This window comes from Danio rerio, chromosome 21 (genome assembly GCF_052040795.2).
Source record: "Danio rerio strain M-AB ecotype USA chromosome 21, GRCz13ab, whole genome shotgun sequence".
NCBI lineage: Eukaryota > Metazoa > Chordata > Actinopteri > Cypriniformes > Danionidae > Danio > Danio rerio.
In genome coordinates this window covers 36798303-36820056 of record NC_141041.1, presented here as the reverse complement: position 1 = coordinate 36820056, position 21754 = coordinate 36798303, and the positions used below count along the sequence as shown (strand labels likewise).

At 44.3% G+C, this 21754-nt stretch overlaps 2 protein-coding genes and 1 long non-coding RNA gene across 31 annotated transcripts in view; all 3 read left to right on the top strand.

Moving 5' to 3' along the window:
* The window catches only part of rgs14b (regulator of G protein signaling 14b), a 97899-nt gene extending 85075 nt beyond the window's left edge, over positions 1–12824 (top strand). For all 28 annotated transcript variants that reach the window (XM_087301501.1, XM_087301505.1, XM_087301516.1 and 25 more), the window contains 4 exons: positions 9622–9697; positions 10116–10168; positions 12101–12203; positions 12292–12824. In XM_087301501.1, the coding sequence (XP_087157627.1) occupies positions 9622–9697; positions 10116–10168; positions 12101–12203; positions 12292–12560 (501 nt within the window). In that variant the 3' untranslated portion in view covers positions 12561–12824. The remainder of the gene's footprint in view (positions 1–9621; positions 9698–10115; positions 10169–12100; positions 12204–12291) is intronic.
* A 5427-nt stretch (positions 12825–18251) lies between these two features.
* The window catches only part of zgc:194629, a 30830-nt gene continuing 27327 nt past the window's right edge, over positions 18252–21754 (top strand). The window contains 2 exon segments of the long non-coding RNA NR_120380.2: positions 18252–18326; positions 18427–18491. This is a non-coding gene — a long non-coding RNA (zgc:194629).
* LOC147838906 (uncharacterized) overlaps positions 18291–21754 on the top strand; it is a 42330-nt gene continuing 38866 nt past the window's right edge. The window contains exons 1-3 of one of the 2 annotated variants that reach the window (XM_087301674.1): positions 18291–18326; positions 18427–18491; positions 18986–19015. The gene's annotated coding sequence lies outside the window, so the exon portion shown is untranslated. The remainder of the gene's footprint in view (positions 18327–18426; positions 18492–18985; positions 19016–21754) is intronic. The other variant, XM_087301673.1, reaches the window with a different exon arrangement.

The following is a 21754-nucleotide window of genomic DNA, read 5'->3' as shown; positions in this document are numbered from 1 at the left end:
ATGGGTAAGGGCATCCGCTGCGTAAAAACGTACTGGATAAGTTAGCGGTTCATTCTGCTGTGGCGACCCCTAGAGCAATAAAGGGACTAAGCCAACATGAAAATTAATGAATGAATGAATGAATGAACGTGGCATGGTTGTTGGTGCCAGATGGGTTGCTCTGAGTATTTCAGAAACTGCTGATCTACTGGTATTTTCATGCACAACTCTAAGGTTTGCAGAGAATGGTCTAAAAAAGAGAAAATATCCTGTGAGCAGCAGTTCTGTGGGCACAAATGCCTTGATACCAGCGGTTAGAGAAGGATGGTCAGACCGGTTTGAGCTGATAGAAAGGCAACAGCAACTCAAATAACCACTTGCTACAAACGAGGTATGCAGAAGAGCATCTCTGATTACACAACACATCAAATCTTGAGACAGATGGACAACAGCAGCAGAAAACTACACTGGGTGCCACTCCTTTCAGCTAAAAACAGGAAACTAAGGCTACAATTTGCACAGGCTCACCAAAATTGGACAATAGAAGATTTGAAAAACGATACCTGGTCTGACGAGTCTCGATTTCTGCTGTGATATTTGGATGGTAGGGTCAGAACTTGGTGTCAACAACATGAAAGCATGGATCCATCCTGCCTTGTATCAATGGTTCAGGCTAGTGGTGGTGGTGTAATGATGTGGGGGATATTTTCTTGGCACACATGGGCACACTGACCATGTCCATCCCTTTATGACCACAGTGTATCCATCTTCTAATGGCTACTTCCAGCAGGATAATGTACAATGTCATAAAGTGCAAATAATTTTAGACCGGTTTCTTGAACATGACAATGACTTCACTGTATTCAAATGGCCTCCACTGTCACTAGATCTCGATCAAATACAGCACCTTTGGGTTATGGTGGAACGTTCGAGGTTACAGAAGTAACCCTTCGTTCCCCGAGGAGGGGAACGGAAGTGCCATGAATGGGAGGATTCGGATCAGAAGCCGCTTATCTGGAGAGTATTGAACGGGCCAATGAATGAAATTAATTGGCAGCGTAAGCTTGCGCAGGTGTGCGACATCTGCAATTATCTCAGCATATAAGCACACCTGAAGCCAGCAGACGCCATCCTTTTAAGCTGAAGAGACTTTCAAACAGCTAAGGGACAGTCATTATGGCGACGGAATATGGCACTTCCGTTCCCCTCCTCGGGGAACGAAGGGTTACTTCTGTAACCTCGAACGTTCCCCTTCGGTTGGGGAACTTCAGTGCCATGAATGGGAGAATATGGAAAGCGCCATAATGACTGCACCTTACCAACACCCCCGATGAGGAGATAGTCAAGCAAGCGTGACGCACCCACATCATGGGGGGCGCGGTCCTCCAACGTGTCCCTGGCCCTAATTTATCCTACTTCAACAGAAGTTTTACGGATTTAGATATATTTTTTGGGAAGTCGTGAGCATCTAGATAATTCTAGGAATACGACAGTACGTTGGGAAGCGTGCAATCCCGATAGGGAGGACGCTGCGGAGGCCATCCGTTACCCAAGGGGGGGATAGATGGCAGAATTTACCTATGGACTAGCCCTAAAAAGGGGGAGTACGCATAGCAAAGAGTGGTTAGCGGAGAGGGAAGACACGGGTCCGCCCAGGGGGGGGACTTAACCGTGGCGGAATAAGCATATGGGATCGCCTAGTGGGGATCACGCATAGCAGGCACCTATACCCAAAACGCGGGCTGACCAGCGGGCAGACCTACAACGTAGTGGGCCAGCAAGTGACTCCTCCGCTGAGTCAGTGCTGGGGGCCACGGAGGAATCTGCAGGGCTCACCTGACGGGGAACTTTACTGACAGATAAAAAAGGCGCACGTACCTCCGTGTTAGGGAGAATGGCGCAGCAAGCGTGTTTCAACACCCTACCGAGTTGTCTCCTCAATCACCAAAGGGTTACCTAATACCCTTGAGGAAACCGGCTCCACTCGCAGATTGTAAAACCTTGCAAATGTGTTGGGTGTCGCCCAGCCCGCAGCTCTACAGATGTCTGTTAGAGAGGCGCCGCGTGCACGCGCCCAAGAGGATGCAACGCTCCGAGTGGAGTGTGCACGTACTCCCGGGGGACACGGCTGACCTCGACTCGAATAAGCGAGTGAAATGGCATCCACAATCCAGTGGGATAATCTTTGTTTCGATACGGCACTTCCCTGCTGCCGACCGCCATAACAGACAAAGAGCTGCTCAGATGATCTAAAATTCTGAGTACGGTCCACATAAATGCGCAGAGCGCGAACTGGACAAAGTAAAGAAAGGGCTGGGTCTGCCTCCTCCGGGGGCAGCGCTTGCAGGTTCACTACCTGAACTCTAAAGGGGGTGGTAGGAACCTTGGGCACATAACCGGGGCGGGGTCTCAGGATAACGTGAGAGTAATCCGGCCCGAATTCCAGGCACGAGTCACTGACCGAAAATGCCTCCAGGTCCCCGACCCTCTTGATGGAGGCCAACGCAACCAGCAGAGCTGTCTTCAGGGACAGAAATCTTAGAGATACTGATTCGAGTGGCTCAAAGGGATCGGATCGCAGACTCGTGAGAACGAGGGCGAGATCCCAAGAGGGCATGAGAGGGGGGCTAGATGGATTAATTCGCCTAGCACCCCTAAGGAACTGGATGACCAGGTTATGCTTTCCCACGGTGCCGCCAGCTACCGCGCTATGATAAGCGGAGATGGCGGCCACGTAAACCTTGAGAGTGGAGGGCGACAGCCTGCTGTCCAACTTCTCTTGAAGGAAAGAGAGCACAACACTAATCTGGCAATTTCGGGGGTCTTCTCTGCGAGAGACGCACCATTCAGTGAATAGACTCCACTTCAGGGCGTAGGCGCGCCTCGTGGAGGGGGCTCTAGCCTGAGTGATGGTATTAACCACCGCAGTCGGTAGGTTACCTAAGTCTTCCTCGCGTCTAGGGACCACACGTGGAGGTTCCAAAGATCGGGGCGAGGGTGCCAGATGGTGCCCTGTCCCTGAGAGAGTAGGTCCTCTCTCAAAGGGATCCGCCAGGGGAGGGCCGTCGCGAGGAGTGAGAGCTCTGATATCCAGGTCCGGTTGGGCCAAAGGGGCGCAACTAGCAGAACCTGTTCCTCGTCCTCCCTGACCTTGCACAGAAACTGCGCGAGCAGGCTCACTGGGGGAAACGCATACTTGCGCATGCCCCGAGGCCAGCTGTGGGCCAGTGCATCCGTGCCGAGAGAGCCCTCGGTCAGGGAAAAAAACAACTGGCAGTGAGCGTTCTCGGGGGAAGCAAACAGATCGATCTGGGCCTCCCCGAATCGCGCCCATATCAGCTGAACAGACTCGGGGTGGAGTCTCCATTCTCCAGGGCGTAACAGCTGTCGTGAGAGCGCATCGGCTGCACGATTGAGCGTGCCTGGGACGTGAATGGCGCGCAGCGATTTCAGCCGTGGGTGACTCCAGAGGAGCAGACGGCGGGCGAGCTGAGACATGCGGCGAGAGCGCATACCCCCCATGCGGTTGATATACGCCGCCGTCGCCGTACTGTCCGTCCTGACCAGCACGTGTTGCCGCTCCAGCACCGGTAAAAAGCGGTGGAGAGCGAGGAACACTGCCAACAGCTCTAGGCGATTGATATGCCAATGCAGCTGGGCACCCTTCCAGAGGCCCGCAGCCGCATGCCCGCGACACACGGCCCCCCAACCCGTGTTGGAAGCGTCTGTTGAAACGACAACATGGCTGGACGCCTGTCCTAGAGGCACACCGGCCTGTAGGAACGAGGGGTCGTTCCAAGGGCTGAGGGCGCGGCGACACAGCGCAGTAACCGAGACCCGGTGTGTGCCCGCGTGCCATGCGCGTCTGGGGACCCGATCGTGAAGCCAGTGCTGAAGTGGTCTCATATGGAGCAACCCGAGCGGCGTGACGGCGGCTGCGGATGCCATATGCCCCAGGAGCCTCTGAAAGAACTTCAGTGGGACCACTAGTTTGCTGTCGAGCTCCCTCAGACAGTTCAGCAACAGGCGAGCGCGTTCCTCGGAGAGGTGCGCTACCATGGTGATCGAGTCCAGCTCCATCCCGAGAAAAGAAATCCTCTGCACGGGGGCGAGTTTGCTCTTTTCTCGGTTGACCTGAAGCCCCAGTAGGCGGAGATGCCGAAGCACCTCGTCCCTGTGCATAATCAATTGCTCCCGCGAGTGGGCTAAAATCAGCCAGTCGTCGAGATAATTGAGTATGCGAATGCCCGCGAGCCGAAGGGGCGCTAGGGCACCCTCCGCGAGTTTGGTGAAGACCCGCGGAGACAGAGAGAGCCCGAAGGGGAGGACCTTGTACTGCCACGCTCGACCCTCGAACGCAAACCGCAGAAATTGGCGGTGGCGTGGAAGAATGGAGACATGGAAATACGCGTCCTTCAGGTCTATGGCTGCAAACCAATCCCGAGGACGAACGCATTGGAGAATGCGCCTCTGCGTGAGCATTCTGAACGGCAGCTTGTGCAGACAGCGGTTCAAAACGCGCAGATCTAGGATTGGCCGTGACCCACCGCTCTTTTTGGGTACGATGAAGTATGGGCTGTAAAACCCACTCTCCATCTCGGCTGGAGGAACCGGCTCGATTGCACCCTTCGCCAGGAGGGCAGCAATCTCCTCTCGCAAGACAGGGGCGGACAGGGGGTTGACCCTGGAGAAATACACGCCCGTAAACTTGGGGGGCCGTTTCGCGAACTGAATCGCGTAACCGAGTCTGATTGTGCGTATGAGCCACCGCGAGGGGCTGGCCCGCGCTAACCAGGCAGGCAGAGCCCTCGCTAATGGAGTCATCGCTACAATCGCTGACGTACCAGCGGTGGGGCAGCGCGGAGTGGGTGTGCTGATCCGGGAAGCACGAGGGTCCCGCGGAAAAGCTGGAGGAGAGCGATTCGCTCTGGCTCCGCACCCTGACTCCGGAGAGGGGGCTGGAGGGCTGAGGGAAGGGAGACCGTCCCCCCAGCGCTCGTGAGCCACTGGCGAAGCACGTAGAGTCTGCGAGCCGGAAGGCAGCGCGTCCCGGACTGGCAGAACTCGTGCAGTCACATCCGGGGAAGGGAAAAAGTGCTCTTTTACTGATGTTTTGGTGGCACTGAAAAGTACCGTTGTTATCGGGGCCCCGCCCTCCAGCGGGGAAAGAGCAAGTTTCCTCTTCTCCGGATGGCCTGTCTCAGGGACGCTTCGCGGTCCGTTTACCGGACTTAACGGCGCCCTGGGCAGGAGGGGCTGCCTGCTTTCGAGGTGAACGCCGCGCCCGCTTGGCCGGAGGCGCAGGCGGGGGCGGGGCAGCACTCGTTGGCGGGCGCCCTCGGCGAGGAACAGCGGAGGTGGATGGCTCGGCGGGCGGAGCGGGCTTACGGCCACGCCGATAGATGACATTGCCCATCGCATCCGACTGCTCTTTCACCGCCTTGAATTCCTGGGTGAATTCACCGACGGTGTCGCCGAACAGGCCAGCCTGGGATATGGGCGAGTCAAGAAAGCGAACTTTGTCAACGTCGCGCATATCGGCCAGGTTTAGCCAGAGGTGGCGTTCCTGAACCACAAGTGTGGACATCGTCCTCCCCAGCGCACACGCGGCGGACTTAGTAGTCCGAAGAGCATAGTCGGTCGCGGTGCGCAGCTCATGTAATAAGCTTGGGTTGGACCCGCCCTCGTGCAGCTCGGCCAGCGCCTGCGCTTGGTAGCGCTGGTAGGTGGCCATCGCGTGCAAAGCAGAAGCAGCCTGGCCCGCAGCCTTATAAGCTCTGGCTCCGAGGGAGGCAGACAACCTACAGGCTTTGGACGGGAGGCGGGGCAAACCCCGCCACGTAGAGGCGCCGCGCGGACAAAGATTGACCGCGATAGCTCGCTCCACTGACGGGATCGCCTCATACCCCCTGGCAGCTCCGCCGTCAAGGGCGGTGAGGGCGGAGGCACTCGCAGCACGGGCAGAGAAAGGTGCCCTCCAGGACTGCGTGAGCCTACTGTGCACTTCCGGGAAGAAGGGGACGAGAGGCTTCGAAGGCTTCGCCTTCTGGTCCTCTACGTAGCACCCATCTAGTCGGTCCGGCCGCGGAGCTGGGGGATAAACCATCTCCAACCCCACGGCCGAAGCAGCCCGGGAAAGCACGGCTAACATGTCCGCTTCAGGATCCGATTTGACAGCGCTCACCTGCCCGGAGGGGGCGAGCGGGTCCGGATCTTCGTCGGACAGTGAAAGCCCACCCTCCGATGCCGCGGAGGACATCTGATCTCCGGTGTCAGCGAGTGTGAGAGCTACCATCTGGTTAGACGGATCACTCTCACCACCCGAAGCTTGGATGGAGCGCCGTGAGGAGCGAGAGGTCCGCGAGCCCGTGGGCGGCGGATTAGCTCCCGCTGAAACCCTCAGATCTGCCCGAGCGCCCGCTGCTTTGAACAGGAGGCAACTGGGGTGGCTCGCTCTCTTGCGAAAGTTAGCCGCGATCTTAGCTGTGCAACGGTCATGGCATCGCAATGACGACATGAACCGCCCGCGAGCACCGCATTAACATGCTGGACCCCCAAACATGCAATGCAGTGATCGTGTCCATCATCCGGAGACAGGAAACCCCCGCATCCAGAAACGCACAGTCGGAGCGCCATCCTGAAAAGGACGTGCTGCACGACTGTGTTGCTCTTTTAGGAAAGTTGCAACTATACGCACCGCTCTGGAGGACCGGACCCAAAGAACCGCAGGCAAGGGAGTAACCCAGCTCGACCGTCTGCCACCGCGAAGACCCACTCTGGACCGGGAGACACACTCGTTCGCTCTGAAGTGCTGATCAGCAAGAGGAACCCTCATCGACTCACTCAGAAAGGATCTGAAGCGAAAAGGATGGCGTCTGCTGGCTTCAGGTGTGCTTATATGCTGAGATAATTGCAGATGTCGCACACCTGCGCAAGCTTACGCTGCCAATTAATTTCATTCATTGGCCCGTTCAATACTCTCCAGATAAGCGGCTTCTGATCCGAATCCTCCCATTCATGGCACTGAAGTTCCCCAACCGAAGGGGAACCAGAGATTTGCATCATAAATGTGAAGCTGACAAATCTGCAGCAAATGTGTGATGCTATCATGTCAGTATGGACCATATCTCTAAGAATATTTCCAGAATTGTGTTAATTCTATGCCACAAAGGATTAAGGCAGTTCTGAAGGCAAAAGAGGGTCCAACTCGATAGTAGTAAGGTGTACATAATAAAGTGACCGATATTTGTGAGATATCATCCAAAATTCTAAAAAGTTTAAATTAATTTGTGTATAACATACACTCCCAAAAACTTAACAAAACATCATGACTTTGTAAATGAACATCTCTGTTGTTAATGCTGGGACCTATTAATAATTTAATTTCACGATTTCATGGTCAAACAAAAAAAATGAAATGAAACTATTTCATTAAAATGAAACAAACATTCTGAAACTGTCACCTGTAGCATTCAGTTGCTTAGGCATTTGTTCTTGTATATCTGACGGTCATAGCCCACAACACGTGTTCTCACATTTATTACCAGATGCATTTAAACCTGTCCAGTTTTATCTGTAATGCGTCCCAGACCACATTCTGAAGTGGTTTGAGCAATCGGATTTATATCATTCTTTATTGCAGCGGATCTCAAACTCTTTTTTATCAAGTACCACCTCAGAAAAAAAATATCTCTTCAAGTACCACCATAATGAGCAGTATTGAAATACAGTAGCGTAGTAGGCCTGATTAAGCAGCTACAGCTCTGCACAGTTCAAAAACCAGGCAGATTAATTCCTATTATTTATAATATTTATCATTACCAGCCACAATTAAACATTATAAATACTTTGAACATTAACACTGCACTGTGCTTACAGGTAAAAAACTAACAAACAAACAAAATAAAACATCAGCATTTTAATTCTAATATGCTTTTAAAAGTGAATTAAAAATGGTAGACTACTGTTAAAAAGTAAAAAAAAAAAAACTGCACTTAAGTGTAAAGTATTAACATATAGTAGTCTATTCATCAAAACCTGAAAATGTTGCTTGGACCTCATAAATATAGGCTAAATGTTATAATATTCATTTATAAATCATTTGTGATGATTTTTGGAATATATTTTACATGTTTATGTATGATATATTTGATTCCTCCACGTACCACTAGAAGGAAGCCCCCGAACCACTAGAGGTACATGTACCACAGTTTAAAAACCACTGCTCTAATGCATTTCGGAAGACATTTAGACCTGTCATTTTTATGATTAGCTATCCAGTCAGAAAAAACAAGTGACCAGGTGTAAACAACTTTATGGTATATATTTTTTCTTCAGTATTTAAAATGGACCTATTTGGTTTTTAAAACTCTTAAAAGAATACAAAAGACAAGTTTTGTCTAATAAATCTTTTTTTTTCTAGCCATAGTTTTCATGTGTAAATACAAAGTTTTGACTATTACATTTAAATTTGTAATTTTTTGTAAAGATTTTATACATTCTTAACTTTTTTTATTTAATGCTCAAATATTGAACAAGCCCAAAAAGCCTCTAGGTATGTTGGACAAAATGTAAAATAGTCATATATTTTTATTATATGTTGGCTACTAGGTGTTGGATTGCTGGCTTTTTTTCTCTCTCTCTCTATCTTTTCCCTTAATATCCATATATTTTATATACAGTTAGGTCCAACAATATTTGGACTTACGCCAACAAAATCGAATCGAAATCGAAAATTCATTGAAATGAAATGAAGGGAAAGAAGTGGAATTTATGCAATGGCCTAGTCAATCGCATGACCTGAATCCGATTGAGCTTGCATTTCACTTGCTGAAGACAAAGCTGAAGTGAAAATGCCCCAAGAACAAGCATGAACTGAAGACAGTTGCTGTAGAGGCCTGACAGAGCATCACCAGGAATGAAACCCAGTGTCTGGTGGTGTTTTGGAATTAACAATGAAAGTTTGATTTATGATTATTACTCTGTCCAAATACTTTTGGACCCTTAACAAGTGGGAGGCACATATGCAAAGTGTTGTAATTCCTACAGTGTTCACCTGATTTGGATGTAAATTTCCTCTGACTAAAGCTCTCAGTCTGCAGTTAAAACCCATCTTGTTCATTTAATTTCAAATCTATTATGTGGTGTATAGAGCCAAAAATGTTAAAATTGTGTCGATGTTCAAATATTTATGCACCTAACTGTATATTAAACCTGGCATAACCAAGTCTTTTTGCATATTGTTTATGTACCTGTTGTATTATTCTATATAGAAATGTGTATATTAATGCCAAAAAATGTGGGAAAAAGTAACACTAAACTTCTTAGTGCAAACCCAGCAAACAGTTTTGTACTTAATAGACATCTAATCGAAGACAACTTGGCTAAAACAATGCCAAACTTGGACTTTAAGTGAAAAATCTAATATACATCTAAGAATAGCCCAAATAGACAGACTAGACAAACTTATATGTGTAGTCACATATTTTTGTGACTTCACATAGACTAGTCTAGTTTTGGCCTATTCTTAGATGTCTATTAGATTTTGACTGACAGCCCAAATTTAGCCTGGTTTTGGCTAAGACAACTATGTTTAGACGTCTGTTAGAATCATGCTTAATCAATATTGTTCTCTATTTTCAGAGAGATAGCGGACAGAAAATAAGCCTGAACACACCAGTCACCTTTCTGGCTAATAAGGCACTAATTCTAGATAAAGGTATGTAAAAATAACCCAGTTAAAAAGATTGACATACAGACAGATTATAGATGGATGGTGGATAATTAGATGAACAAAGTTGGATAAATAAGTGGATTGATGGACAGAAAGTCAGACAAACAGATAGACTGATAGCTACCTAGATAGCTGGATAGATATTGTGTTGAGTCCTGGAATTTTTTATTGAGCTTAAATGTACAGGCATGTGAGAGCCTCCACTGTGGAGAACTTGTCATCTTTCATTTGTGTTATTGTTGTGGAAGCTTTGCTGTTTCTCCATTCAACAATAAACATCTCACACAGTAGACATGGCTGCATATTAAAGAAATTGGTGGAATTGATCAATTTTAATACATTGGAAAGTTACAAGTCCTTTGTTCTTATCCCATTTTTAAAACCATATTATTCGAATTTGCAGGTGTTGATGAGGCCAGCAGCTCAAAGGGGAACTTCTCACCTCCCTCATTTCAAGTGAGTCCACTGCTTTAGAACTCAAAGAATGGCTAAAGTGAACGTGCCAGTGTGGGTCAGGGCCAGTCTCCTTTCCTCAGTAAATTTTGGGGCATGATCAGGGTTTCTTCGAAGCCAGAGGCTGGGATTTTTCAGTCCCCCGAATGCCTTGGGTCAAAGCAGGCTAGCTACGACTTTGGGGAAAAATGTAACTGCTCAAAAAAGAAAGAATATACAATATTGATCAGTTGAAGATACCAGGGCTTTCCTGAGCATTTGGACTGAGGAGAATGTTTGACGTCCTTGTCAAAACAAAGATGTTATAAAATATGTTGTTACTGTTTCAACACACTATGATACAATTTTGGGAAAAGTTTAAAACATGGGCATATTATAAAGCCATTATGAATCACAAAGGTCCAAGCGATGCTCACAGAAACAAATTTCAGTGGTGTGATATTGTGCATGGTATGCTGGGTCATCACTAGACCCACAAGGAATCTGTGCACACAGAATTTTGCAGATTTTTATCAGATTTTGAGCAGGTTTTTAGCCCATCATAAATTCTGTTTATTTACTTCAGTAAATGTGTCTAAATTTATATGTATTCAGTTTTTGAATTAATTACAGTAACATTATTGACCAATATAAAAATGTTCATCTGATTTCTGTACAATGCAGTTTGCACAGTAATATTTATTTATGTCTTTTAGTAGATATATGAGAGACTTGCTTTGTTTACCAAATAAAGTTAAACTAATTGGATTTGCATTGTAAACAATAAATACAAGTTAAAAAGATATAATTTTTTATTTCACATATTAAGTTATGATACTCCCAAAATAATTCCACAGAAATCCACAAATTTTTAAGAAAACTCTGCACAGAAATTTATAAAAAATTCAGCAGATTCCATCTGGCCCTGGTCATCACTCTTCTATTAGTGGAGAGAACATTCAATACATGGTGCCAACTAAAGTTGCAATTGGTAAGCTAAAATAATGAATGAAAATACATTTCTGTGTATATTAATAAACATAATTGAATGCTGTACAGCAAGATGTCATTTGTTTACTTGTCATTTATTTCCATCTTAATTATTTCATAATGATTCTATGGTGTACTTTAGCTGTGTTGGGATGTGTGATGTTTGATTTGTGGGCCATATATAGGGGTTAGGGTTTTCATGGTGCACTGCAATCTATTGGCTCTGCATTGGCCAAAAATGTGAACTGGTGACCTTCCGCATGGGTGTCAGTTGCTCTAAGAAGGAGATCATGGCCTCTAGCATCTGTCGCTAGAGCACCTTCATAGGTCAGAGGAGTGAGGTTTACCTCCACAACACTTCACTAGCTGGCCTCTGCTACACTCACCCCCTTAAACCTCACTCTCATCCGAGTCACGGCACCAATGTAACCCAGCTGGTCCTATGCTACCTAACCCGCTCCAAGCTGGGATTGAACCGGCGACTCTTCACATGAGAGTTGGTTTCCCTAACAAGGAGGCTAAAGACCATGGACTTGAGCATCTGTTGCTTGAGAGGAATGAGGTTTACCTGCACAGCACTTCACTAGCTGGCTTCGGTCACACTCACACCCTTAAACCTCACTCCCATCCGTGTTATGGCACCAATGTAATTCCGCCGGTCCTACACCACACAACCCGCTCCGAGGTGGGAACGAACCACAACCATACACATAGGAATAGGTTGCTCTAACAAGGAGGCTTAAGACCATGGCCTCTAGCGTCTGTCGCTAGTGCACCTTTAAAGTCAGAGTAGTGAGGTTTACCTGCACAACAAGTCACTAGCTGGCCTCTGTTATATTGGCTCCACAGATATTTGTCCCAGTTAACCTGAAGACGCCCTAGCTTGCATTGGCTTGACAGTGGAAAAGCAGCTAATAGCTCAATATTTGTCAGTCATTCTCAGTGGTCTTCCATATATGTCACCAGGACCGGAGAGGTGCTGTGGATGCGAACATGTTCTCTCCAGGGATGTCCAGACCAAATGTCCGACAGAGGAACCCTGGATTGAGAAGAACCTATGACATGGAAGGTAAATGTTTTCTCATTTCTCTAATGTTTTCTCTATTTGTGAGAAATTGTAATCCAGCCTGCTTATCTGAACATGTTGGGACTTTCAGGTTTGGTGGAGTTGTTAAACCGAGCTCAGTGCTGCAGCGCAGATGATCAGCGAGGTCTCCTGAAAAAAGAGCACCTAATGCTGCCTCAGTTCCTCCAGTTACCCCTGGACGAAGTGGAGGAAGCAGAGACATGCAGATCGCTGGAGGACTCATGCTCCAGTATGGGGTCTTTCGAAGGGGATTGTACTCCTAGAGTACAATCAGACACTTTAGAAGAAGGACCATCAGAAAGAGATTGCTCAAACTTGGCACGAGAAACTGTGGTGTGAGCTAAATGGACCTGTTACATCCTATGCTTCAATGATCAGTCACACAAGAACATGAGGAATAGAGAATACCATGAGTATTCAGTAATGTCGATGTGAGTGTTTTAAACGATGGACACTTGTTATTGCCATTTTTTGATAGAGGCAAATGCTATGAATATTGTTTACAGTTGATGTGATTCTGCACGTTAATGTTCAGCTGCTTGTATTTATTTCAGATTGACAACAAAAAGTAACAAAAATACATTCTATCTTTTCTTGTAAAAATACATTGCATACTTTTTCTTAAAGGTGCCACTGAGGTTCTTCAAGATGCTATAGAATGCAATTTGGTATAATATGTCAAATTGTTCTCTGATATCTAAATGAGAGGAATGTGAATTAACTAAGTACAAAAACTCTCCAGAAGTGGCTTTACATGCCCATTTACAACCCTAGGATTTGCCCCCAGAATGAAATGGTCTGTTTTTACCTTATGTTGTAGGGTTATGAATAATACTATTGAGCTCTTCTCTGAATGGCTGTTTCTGAGCACGGCTAGATCACACAGCACATATATCTTCTGTCAGTCTGTCCAGTTCAGGAGCTGTGATGTACTCTGAAATACAAGCTTGCAAAAAAAATAATAGTTTGAGTCAAGAATTAAGTAGATGCCTCATCAAATGATATCACGGCATGACATGATTACAAACCAATCCAGCCCTCAATTCAAGTAATGGTTACACAACCATTTAGAGCTGGGCTATAGTTTTTTGAAGCTATTAAATGAAGTTAATATCTAATAAAATGGAAATAGAAAATTAAGTGTTCATGCAGCAGCTCCTGTGTTGATATTAATGAAATATAGGCTAAATTATAATTCTACCCAAACAAAAAGACTGACATAGAGGTATCTATATTGTTGTTGTTTTTTTACATTTAACATGTATTCATCATGGTATCTATCTTTGCTAGTTAGATACAATTAACATTACTGCAAAATAGCAAGATAGTTATTGTTATCTCACTAAGAAATGTTCAGTTAAAACAGAAATTATTCCAATAGTTCAGTAGTGGATAAAATAGATGCTTACTGTTTGCTATTTCTATTTTTAATGCAATATTGTAGGAAATGCCCTACACTATTTGGGGAATTACCAAAGACACTCCTAAAAGGATTTTGGCCTAGGCTACATACTAATGATGCAGTGTCAATGTCAACGATGGTGTTATGTGCTGATACGCCTGAGTGGCTTTTTGCTTAAACACAATTTACATAAAAAGGAGGAAACAATGGTGTTTGAGGCTTCCGGTACAACATTTCCACAAACTCTTATTATTCATCTATGACTATTGTGATTTTGGTAATGAGTAATACACACTTTGCATTGACATTATTGAATATGTTAGGATGCATTTACACGATGCACATAATATCTAAGATCGTGCCCATAGATGAAAGTAATACACCTGTACAGTTAATGTTGGAGTTTGTAGCCCCCTTTGAATTTTTTTTCTTTTTTAAATATTTCCCAAATTATGTTTAACAGAGCAGGGATATTTTCACTGTATGTCTGATAATATTTTTCTTCTGGAGAAAGTCTTATTTGTTTTATTTCAGCTAAAATAAAAGCAGTTTTAATAATAAAAAAAACATTCATTTTTTAAAAAAACCATCATTATACAATAACTTGCCTAATTACTCTAACCTGCCTAGTTAACCTAATTAACGATAATTAACCATAGTGACATAACCTTTGAATGTCACTTTATGTTGTCTTGAAAAATATATAGTAAAATATTATTTACTGTCATCATGGCAAAGATGAAACAAATCATTTATTATAAATGAGTTATTAAACCATTATGCTTGAAAATATTCTCTCCATTAAACAGAAATTGGGGAAAAAAAAACAGGAGGGCGAATAATTCAGAGGGGCTAATATATCAGACTTCAACTGTATGTGACATCTCTTTTTTTTCACCAGTTTGCATTGTTGTGGTTTGCAAATACAAGCACTTTGAAACTTGTTTTCCAATTTTGTGTTTTCAGGCCTCAAAAGAGCATTGCCAAATACTTAAACACCCAACACAGATAAAATAATAATTAAAAATAATTATAGAATATGATCTAACCAGGCATATAAAAGTACATGTATCATAAACAGTCAAGCATTTATTAATCAGGATTCATTTTCATTCATGAAAAATGTAGGCCAGTATGAATGTAATTCATAATGTAAAAAGTAATGGTATTTAATTAATTAATGATCTTTAAACCAGGTAGCTAGCTCTCTGCAACTTTCACATGGTCGTCTACTGAAGCTAAGCAGGTCAGTACCTGCATGGGAGACCACATGGGAAAGCTAGGTTGGTGACAGAAAGTGGTATGAGGCCAGCAGGAGGCGCTCAACCTGTGGTATGTGTGGGTCCTAATGATGAGGACTCTATACTGCTCAGTGAGTGCCGTCTTTCAGATGTCATTCGAAAAAAAAAAAAAAAAAACTAGGAGTCAAATTTGCCCACTGGCCTCTGAATCATATCATAATTAGCTTCATAACACTGTCTCCTCACTGCCAAACTGCCAAAGCCTCTCGTCCCCTTCTTTCCGGAGGTGCACAGTAGGCTCACACAGTCTTGGAGGGCACCTTTCTCTGCCCTTGCTGTGTGTCCCTCCGCCCTCACCCCCCTTGACAGTGGAGCTGCCAGGGGGTATGAGGCGATCCCGTCAGTGGAGTGCGCTCTCGCGGTCAATCTTTGCCCGTGGGGTCCGCCCCGTCTCCCGTCCAAAGCCTGTAGGTTATCTGCCTCCCTCGGAGCCAGAGCTTACAAGGCTGCGGGCCAGGCTGCTCCGCCTTGCACGCGATGGCCACCAACCGGCGCTACAAAGCGCAGGCGCTGGCCGAGCTGCACAAGGGCAGGTCTAACCCAGGCTTGTTACACGAGCTGAGCACCGGGACCGACTATGCTCTTCGGACTACTAAATCCACCGCGTGTGCACTGGGGAGGACGATGTCTACACTAGTGTTTCAGGAACGCCACCTCTGGTTATACCTGGCCGATATGCGCGATGTCGACAAAGTTCGCTTTCTTGACTCGCCCATATAACAGACTGGCCCGTTCGGCGACACCGTCTGTGAGTTCACCCAGGAATTCAAGGCGGTGAAAGAGCAGCCGGATGCGATGGGCAATGTCATCTATTGGCAGGACCGTAAGCCCGCTCCACCGCACGTCGATAGCTGGTAGCCCCCCCTGCCAAGGTAAACGGACTGTGAAGCGTCCCTGAGACAGGCCATCCGGTGAAGAGGAAACTTGATCTTTCCCCGCTGGAGGGCAGGGCCCCTATTCCAACGGTACTTTTCAGTGCCACGAAAACATCAATGAAAGAGCACTTTTCCCCTTCCCCGGATGTGACAGCACGAGCCTTGCCAGTCCGGGATGCGCTGCCTTCCAGCTCGCAGGTTCTATGTGCTTCGCCAGTGGCTCACGAGCGCTGGGGGGACGGTCTCCTTTTCCCCAACCCTGGAGCCCCCCCTCCAGAGTTAGGGCGCAGAGCCAGAGCGAATCGCTTTCCTCCAGCTCTTCCGCGGGACCCTCGCACTCCCCGGATCAGCACACCCACTCCGTGCTGCCCCACCGCTGGTACGTCAGCAATTGTAGCGATGACTCCATTAGCGAGGGCTCTGCCTGCCTGGTTAGCGAGGGCCAGCCCCTCATACGCACAATCAGACTCGGTTATGCAATCCAGTTCGCGAAACGGCCCCCCAAGTTCATGGGTGTGTATTTCACCAGGGTCAGCCCCCTGTTTGCCCCTGTCTTGCGAGAGGAGATTGCTGCCCTCCCGGCAAAGGGTGCAATCAAGCCTGTCCCTCCAGCCGAGATGGAGGGTGGGTTTTACAGCCCGTACTTCATCGTACCCAAAAAGAGCGGTGGGTCACGGCCAATCTTTGATCTGCGCGTTTTGAACCGCTGTTTGCACAAGCTGCCGTTTTAGAATGCTCACGCAGAGGCGCATCCTCCGATACGTATGTCCTCTGGATTGTTTTGTAGCCATAGACCTGAAGTACGCGTATTTCCATGTCTCCATTCTTCCACGCCACCACCAGTTTCTGCGGTTTGCATTCGAAGGTCGAGCGTGGCAATACAAGGTCCTCCCCTTCAGGCTCTCTCTGTCTCCGCGGGTCTTCACCAAACTCGCGGAGGGTGCCTTAGGGGAGGGTGCCCCTTCGGCTCGCGACTTCCCAAAAAATATACCTAAATCCGTAAAACTTCAGTTGAAGTGGGATAAGTTAGGGCCAGGGACACGTTGGAGGACCGCGCCTCCCATGATGTGGGTGTGGCACGCTTGCTTGAATATCCTCTCATCGGAGGCGTTGGTATGGTGTAGTCATTATGGCGTTTTCCATAGTACTCCAAATTCGTGGATTTTCCTAAATCAAATCCACTAATAGCATTTCCATTCCCCTCCTCGGGGAACGAGGCTTAAATTAAAACTTAAAATTGTATACACAACATTATAATAACATCAATACTAGGTTAGATTTAAGTTGTGTGACCAAAATTCAGCATGCAAGGACAAGTTATTTTCATGTCTAATAATGACGTCAAATGACTGATATTTGGTTGATTTTAGGTTGTGTTGAAAAGTGACCAAAATCCAACATTAAGCCAACATCTTTCACCAGCGTTATACTGATGTCAAATACTGACATTTATTCATTAGGTCATTGTTGTGAAGTCCACACAACATCAAGCTGAAACATAAATAAACATTGATATTTGGTTGTTTTTAGGTTGAGTTGGATAGTGACCAAAATCCAACATATATGTGACATTAGACACTGACAGCAGTCTAACGTTGCATTCTGACGTCAACCTGATTTTCATTTCCAACCAAAATGCAATGGTACCCCCTGATGTTGGGGTACAACACCAATCTGACAGCATATTGACATCATGCTGGGATAGTAAAATAATAGAATATTTTTTTTCGCATTGATTACCTATTATATAACAACAGTTTATTCTCAATAAATATGATTAATCTCTATAGTTAGTGAAGCAAAATAATGATTGAATGATATACAGCCTAACTAAGAGATTTTTGTCAGTGATGCATGAATAAATAATTAACATTATTTAACCAATGTTAACCAAAAAATAAGTGACATGAAAAGAAAACAGTTTAGAGATTGTTTCAGGCATTACATTTTGTTCAAAGACTATGAAGACAGTTTTTTTTTCCAATCCCAGTAACATATACTTGCTATAATAAAACCATAAAGCTGAATTCAAAGATATCAGCTTTCATTTCATGTTGATTTTTCTTGCTCTAAAGATTGATAATGTCTAGATCTCACACTATCCTAGAGTTTCGCTCACTGATGTTATGTCATCAGAAGACATGCAGCTACCCTGAGGGTGAATAAAGAGACAACGACATGAATGGTAGGAGGTAAAAAAAAGAGGCAACGAGCGAGAAGAAGCTAATGCATGGCGTACACTGCACGTGAGTTTCATGCTGATGGTTCCCTAGGCTTTAATAACACATACACACACAGACACACACACATTTTCCTCTAGCACACCTTGTCCTCAGCAAAGTCTTCATCAGGGTTGTTATATTTATGTTCTCTGAATGGACATCGTGTAGCGAAGTAATCAGACTCGATCAGATGACCAGCCCCCAAGCCGAGGCACAGACAGAAAAGAGAGAGAGAAGAATGAGAGAGAGAGATGGAAACGCAGGGAGATGAGAGAAGAGGGAAGGGAGGGAGGTGGATCTCGGAGGTGAGGATTGTGCCTTACTTGACTGAGCTTGTCTTTGTGAGGATACAATTGTTACTGTTTTAACTCTTTGTAAAGGTCTATTTTGTGTGTCGTTTCACAGAAACGTGTTGCTCAATAGTGTGTCTGTCTTCAATGAAGAAACACTGAAATAACAAGTTTCACCAGGTAAGACCAATCTAACAAACTTAAATACTTAATGTCTCTTGTATTCTATCCATTTATTTTTTGTTATGCTAATTTCAGGATAAAAGTGATTTGTTTTTTAGATGTATTTTTTTATCTAGGAGTTTTGTTTGTTATTTTACTCTGAAGTGTCGATGTCATCTTTGTGTGTGTGTGTGTGTGTGTGTGTGTGTGTTTGTTTCTGTGAGCAGAACAGTTCCATCTAAAAAAGTCACACATTATTTTTTCTTTCATGTTAAGTTAATTATTTATTCTGTTCTCTATTCCTTCTCCTTTTTACTTTCATTATGTATTTTACATGTTTGCATGTTAATTAATTGTTCTCTCTTGCTTTGTTACTTTCTCCTCTCTCTCTCTCTCTCTCTCTCACACACACACACACAAACACACACAAACACACACACACACACACACACACACACACGCGCACGCACACACACACACACACACACACACACACACGCACCAAATAATAGTATCTTGTGAAGATTTTATGTCAAATTTATGTAATTGTACTTGTTAAAATATATTATTTGTAGTGCTCAATGCTTAATTCTTTAGGATATATTAAACAATCAATCTATGCTTGGCTAATATATAGTTGAAGTGCACCTATGATGAAAATCATCTTTTGGGAGCTGTTTGAACAGAACTGTGCACAAGTATAGTGTGTCCACAGTCATATTGGGGTGATATAAAGACAATAAGTCTCTTTTTTTAAATTTCCTGAAGTTAAATTAGGATACAAATCCCGCCCATATTGAGGCTGACCCCTACCGTAGCAGTGCGGTTTCCCCATGCACCGATTTGATTGACAGCCGCATATTAACATGTGTCTGTAGTCACATCTATAATCATATCAAGAAGACAGGATGTGCGCAAAGCAATTGGGATTAAAAGATCTGTTCAGCTCTCTGATCATCAATCATCATAAAATGTGATCAAGAATGAGTTTTGAACTTTTAAAATGTTTTTAAAACAGTGCATGTTTGTAAGGAATTACACCAATTTTACAGTTTTATCAGCCACAGCTGCGTGTCAATACAATTATAAAAGAAGACGCTTTAATCGCAGTTTTTGGACATTAAATCAGGTTTATTTTGTACATTAACATAACAAATATATATACAGCAGTGAATATTATTGTAGATTCTGTCACATTTATTGTGAAAAAACGATGCAAAGTTAAACGTGCATGCTGTATGTGCGTGTGTGTATCTGTGTGTGCGTGAACTTTGTGATGACATTGTGTGTGGCTCATCATTGCAAAAAGGCTTGAATTAACTTCACAACAAATACATCAAATAATCATTGGGAAAGTTCTTAATGTAGAATTTCTCACAAATATTACGTGAGATCTGCTTCTTTTATGTGTGTCACTGTGCTGTTTATCTGTCGCAGTGGTAACGGTGGGTGAGAAGAACTAGCATTAAAGGCACAGGCAACCAAAACAACAACATTGTGTCCAGAGCAGGACATTCATAATCTGATGGGTTTTGAGCTTTTTTGGCGCTTATTGTATACATTTTTGTACTATACTACAATACTCCTACACTCTACTGTATACTACTAAAGGGAAACATTTTTGTGAAATGGGTGCTCTTGTTTCCCTCACAGTCAAGACATGCGCTGTAGGTGAATTGATTAAGCTAAATTAAGCTAAATTGGTAGTAATCTAAGAGTGTGTGAATGTGAGAGTGTATGTGTGTTTCCCAGTACTGGGTTGTGGCTGGAAGGGCATTCGCTGTGTAAAACATATGCTGGATTAGTAGGTGGTTCAATCCGCTGTGGCATCATCTGAAATAGAGACTAAGCCGAAAATGAATGAATGAATAAAAACGTTTTAAAATTGACAGGTCCTACTTGTGTGTGTCCCTGGGAAGCATAAAATATCACCTTGCGATATATTGATCCACACACTTCTTCTAACCCAACATATAGCAGATGGATGGTTTCAAGACCATTTTACATGTTTTTTTTACATGGTTTCTGGATCCATCCTTTGCCAGACTCAAACCTGAAGTCCCAATTACAAAAACATACAAGACAAGCTACCGAGCAAGCTGACCACACTGAAAAAATCATTATATAGTGTTATGAACACATTTTAATTTGGATTACATTTGCATTTAAGAAGTTTTTCTGCCATTTATTCAGTGCTGCACGAAGAGTTGCACAAAAACAACCATTTGTTCCTTAAAATATTTCATTGTAAATGTCTGTAGTGCAAAAAGGAACAAAAGTTGTCTGTGTTATACCACCCCATAATGCTGAAGCATGTTTTTGAGATTTTGCAAAAGTGTTGCTCTGAGCATGTATGCCAGTGACCCCTTTTTTTTTTAATATTCACATTTAATTCAGTGTTATTTGCAATTTATTCCTAATTAGTTGTGAAATGTCCTGGTTACATCCTTAACTCACGTTCCCCGAATAGGGAACTCCAAAATGTGTCTGGTAAACTGACTATGGGAGTTTGACAGACGACCTATGACTCTGAAGAGTTAGAAAATGGATGCCATCACCAATCAGTCCCTTAACTACTTATTTATTCAGTAATTACATTAAACAAAATGTATGTTTACATTTACGATTTTGGTTGAGGCTTGCATTAAAATATTCCATCCACATATTTTCTTAATTGTTTCCTTGTGTTTTTTCCTGTATCCATGTGTGACAGAAGAGCGGACATTAACAGTAAATATCTTTTTTGTGCTCCATTTTCTTTCCATGTATTTTTCTTGTTTGTCCAGATATGTTTCAGAATGTATTATAGGGTATATGTAGAGGTATAATGAAGGACTTTTAATTTTCAGTAACCTGGGTCAAGTATGTCTGGCAGACTGTATGGTGTTACAAAATCGATAAGTTTGAGGTCTGTTTAAAAAAAATGCATCAATGCCTGATCGATAAACAATAAAAAGGTGGTCTCAGAATGTACAAGAAGCACTGCATTAAATTAATAATATCTGCAACGTGCTTAAAATATAAAAAATTATTTACTCCAGTATTTTTAATGGAGTATCTGTGCCAGCCTGCTGATCAAGACAACATGTGTGGTTAAATGTCTTTAAAACCTTGTTTTACACTTGAACAAATAAATGAATGCTGAAATCTATTTAACTGGTTATATTTTAATTACATTACAGCACTGATGCTGTAAAAGGAACTGTATGAAATTGAAAAAAGTCACATTAACCGTTTAACTGAAGATTATCTGTATAGGAGATAAATCTCCATTTACTCTA